The sequence below is a fragment of the Monopterus albus genome, unplaced genomic scaffold (genome assembly GCF_001952655.1).
Source record: "Monopterus albus unplaced genomic scaffold, M_albus_1.0 scaffold140.1, whole genome shotgun sequence".
Taxonomy (NCBI): domain Eukaryota; kingdom Metazoa; phylum Chordata; class Actinopteri; order Synbranchiformes; family Synbranchidae; genus Monopterus; species Monopterus albus.
The window spans coordinates 69,042-73,473 of NW_018128020.1; the positions used below are offsets into that span (position 1 = coordinate 69,042).

A 4,432-nucleotide genomic window follows, 5' to 3' on the forward strand; every position below is an offset into this window, starting at 1 on the left:
AGAGGCCAGGGGCTCACCACCTGAGACACACACACACACACACACACACACACACACACACACACACACACAACCTAGATTTACCATATTTCAACATGGAAGTGCGAGCTCCGGCTCACACCAAATCACCAATAGGATCACAAACTATTGAAGGTTGCACCTCTGTCCAGGGCAGAGCAGCCCAAGAAGATAAAATGTATTGTAAGACCTTAATTCGGGGTCAGTGGATGGAACTTCTGCGGGAGCTCTATCTCTCTGATCCCAGCGCTGTAAGGCCTAGCTGTGATCAGACTTTCAGTAAACTTTCTGCTGATTTTAAACAGTCCTCTTCTGTCGTCACTTCTTGTGCTTCCAACAAAAGAATTGGGTTAATTTCTAACAATCCAAAGTTCATGGCCATAGGTGAGGGTAGGAACATAGATCGACCGGTAAATTGAAAGCTTTGCATTACGACTCTGCTCCTTCTTCACCACAACAGACTGATACAGAGACCGCATTACTGCGGACGCCGCACCAATCCATCTGTCAACCTGCCACTTCATTTTTCCCCTCACTCGTGAACAAGACCTGAAGATACTTAAACTCCTCCACTTGAGGGAGCAACTCACCCCCAACCTGGAGAGGGCAATTCACCTTTTTCCGATTGAGAACCATGGCCTCGAATTTGGAGGTGCCAATTCTCATCCCCACCGCTTCACACTCAGCTGCAAACCCCTCCAGTGCACACTAGATTTTGAACTGATGAAGCCAAAAGAACCACATCATCCGCAAAGAGCAGAGATGAGATTCTGTGGCCACCAAAACAGACACCCTCCGTTCCCTGGCTGCGCCTAGAAATTCTATCCATAAAAATAATTAACAGAATCGACAAAGGACCAGCAATGCAAACCAAGCTCCTACTCCGGTCACACAGGGAACAGACAGCCCATAACAATGAGCCCCACACCCTATAATCCCGAAGTACCTCCTACAGGATGCCGTGAAGAACACGGTCGAATGCCTTCTCCAGATCCACAAAACACATGTAGACTGGTTGGGCAAACTCTCATGAACCTTCCAGTACCCTAGTGAGGGTATAGAGCTAGTCCAGTGTTCCACAGCCAGGGCTGTGGAACACTGGACTCCAGATTGAGGAGGAGTCAGTGTTCCTCCTCAATCTGAGGTTCGACTTTTGGCCAGATTCTCCTCTCCAGTACCCTGGCATAGACTTTCCCGGGGAGGCTAAGAAGTGTGATCCCCCGATAGTTGGAGCACACTCTCCAGTCCCTCTTCTTAAAAAGGGGGACCACCACCCTGTTTAGCCAGTCCAGAGGCACTGTCCCCCAGTGCCACGCAATGCTGCAGAGGCGTGTCAGCCAAGACAGCTCCACAACATCCATAAACTTGAGAAACTCGTGGCGAACCTCATCCATCCTTGTAGCCTTGCCACTGAGGAGTTCCTTAACTACCTCGGTAACTTCAGCCAGGATAATGGACAAGTCCCCTCCCGAGTCTCCAGCCCTGGCTTCCTTTGTGGAAGGCGTGTCGGTGGGATTGAGGAGATCGTCAAAGTACTCCTTCCACCGGCTGACGGCATCACACAGCAACACACCACCTCCACTGTAAAGAGTGTTGGCAGAACACTGCAGCCCCCTCCTGAGCTGCCGGACAGTTCTCCAGTATCTCTTTGAAGCCAACCGAAAGTCTTCCTCCAAGGCCTCACCGAACTCCTCCCAGGCCCGAGTTTTTGCCATGGTGACTGCCAGAGCTGCGTCCCGCTTGGCAGCTTGACGGCATCCCTTATTTGCGGTGACCATCACCGTGTTTGGACATTGCCATCGCGACAGGCCCCGGAGACTTTACGGCCACAGCTCCCAGCAGCTGCCCCGACAATGGAGGTGAGGAACATAGTCCATTCGGACTCAGTGACCCCAGTCTCCCTCATCACCTGTTTGAAGCTCTGTCAGAGGTGGAACTTAAAGACCTCTCTGACCGGGGCCTCCGTCAGATGTTCCCAAAAGACCCTCACTATGCGCTTGGGCCTGCCAGGTCTGTCCAGCTTTTTCCCCCGCCATCAAATCCAACTCACCACCAAGTGGTGATCAGTTGACAGCTCAGCACCTCTGTTCACCTGAGTTTCCAAAATATATGGCCGAAGATCAGAGGAAACGACTACAAAACTGATTATTGTGAATATTGACTACACAATTCACAGTGAGTGTTTGATATTACACAACAGTTCACACAGTTGACCAACACTGAACTGCTAAAATATTTTTAAAATATTTTATACTAAATATCTAGCTGCTTATTTTTTACATAATATACACTATCCTTTAAATTTTCTATCCTTAATAACATCTTATGTCAACTAAATACTGTGCAAAACAAATATGGTCTTAAGTGGCCAGTGTCACAGCTTTTATTAGTTACTTCAGACAAAACATTTTAAAATTTAAAAATTTCTCAGTACAGTAACATCTGAGGGTATAAGGAGGTACATAGCTAACTATAACTGCAGGCTGTTATTATTTGGGAGGTTTTGGGGTCTTATCCTGAATTAATAACATGTAAGAGGGATGTCTGCAGGGAACTCTGTTCGCAGGTTCATGGTAGTCAATTAATGATTGAATATCTCCGCCAAAAAACCTCTAGCAGTGTTGGAGCTTTAATATGTTTGAAATATGCCACCTTAGTGTGAGAGGTTAAGTTTTATTCCTATGTCCAGGGGTTACCACATCATGGCATTCATACAGTGCCTTCATTGCATGTGACAACAGGGACAGTCAGTAAAGTAAACTTATGTGACGGTGGAGGTGACCCAAAGAACCATCTTCAGAGATGTGTCACTGAAGACTGTCCTTTGAAACAGGAAGAGATGAGGGAACAGAAGGAGTCTATGAAATGTCAAAGAGGCTGTTAGTCAAATGTCAGAGGAGGAGGAGGAGGAGCAGCTCTGAAGACTACCTGTTGTACGATTTGGTTGGTCAGTGGGTACATCCCATGTCTCTTGTAAGATCGTTTCTACATCATCGGTCGACTGAGGACGTAGGACGTTCCGAGCATGAGGTTAACATACTGTTGTCATTGAGCATGAGAACATTTTTCTTTTCTTTTTTTTTTTTTACATTTCTTCAGACTGAACAACTGAATGGTTAATGAAACCAGTCATCGATTAAGGGATAATAAAGCTAATAACCAGCAGAGCCGTAGATCAGAGTCTTGATATTTTACAGAAACCTTTTCTCCTCCTCCCTGATCAGCTGTGATGAATTTGTTTCAACCTGCATCCACCCATCCTACCTGTGTGTGTGGGTGTGAGTAATATAACTAAAACTACAGATTGAAGTGATGAATGAATTACGAAGAAAGTGAAAGAACAGGAGGTCAGAGAGGAGAGACAGTTAATAGGATGAAGTGTGTGTGCTACCTTGGTCATGTGACTCGGGTGTGTGGAACAACCTGGTTACCACTGGCAACAGGTCCTCGTAGGCTGAGCCGACTGACTGACAGGTGAGGTGGACCAGATCTACAGATACAAAATTTACATCAAAGTTCATCTGAAGACAGTCTCCACTGTAACAGAGTAACTGATAAAGGCTTCCATGGTAACAGAGCAACTGTTACTCCAAGCTCCTCGAGGACCTTCTAAACCACCTTGAGGACCCAAAGGGGCCATACAATGTCCTTGACATTTAAATCATTTTCAAGGACCCTTGTAGAACCTCCTCCAAAACCACCATATCTTCATCAAGAACCATTCAATATCTGTCAAGAAACCTCCTCAAGGACATCTACAGCTTCCTCAATAACATTAAAATTATGAAGGATGCTCTTAGCATCTTCAAGAACCTTGCAGATTACTGGAGACTCCTCTAGGACCACCAGAACTCACTGGGGACACTTAGATCCCCCCTAAGGACCTTCAAACCCTCCTCAACAGCCTCAACACTAATGTTTAAATCCTCCTTAACATGGAACATCTTCAGACAACCAACATTCCTTCTCCAGGACCGATCAACCACATCTTTAAGGACTCTGCAGTGCTCCTCAGAACCTTTGCTCTGTAAGCTCCATGCAGTGATGTTCCGCTCTTCGGTCTAAACAAAGATCTGAGTTTACAAAGCATCCGATTCTGCAGATGAAGGAATCCATCATGTAAATTAAACATTCACCTGTTCAATCACAGCAGATTACATGTTGGAAATGTTTCACACATTTTATATGAATGTTCTAAATTTAAATCTGTTAAGACAAGTTAATGACATCAGAGGCCTGACCTCTGAAAAAACAGAAGTGAGAGAAATGAGCCCAGTGTTTGGTTTGCTGCTCTCTTCACAGCCAATGTGATGTTTTGTTTTAAAGGCGTTCAGGCCCACTGATGCAGTAACCAATCACACTGCAGCAGCATAAGATGAAGATGATGATGAAGACCTGACAGGCGTAATGCACG

General features: G+C 45.8%; 1 protein-coding gene across 1 annotated transcript in view; it reads right to left on the bottom strand.

Moving 5' to 3' along the window:
* The window catches only part of chm (CHM Rab escort protein), a 46,070-nt gene that overhangs the window by 13,654 nt on the left and 27,984 nt on the right, over positions 1 to 4,432 (bottom strand). Inside the window, exons 15-16 of the mRNA XM_020613936.1 lie at positions 4,102 to 4,114; positions 3,410 to 3,599 (exon numbers count right to left, since the gene is read on the bottom strand). Coding sequence (XP_020469592.1) covers positions 3,410 to 3,599; positions 4,102 to 4,114 — 203 coding nt within the window. The remainder of the gene's footprint in view (positions 1 to 3,409; positions 3,600 to 4,101; positions 4,115 to 4,432) is intronic.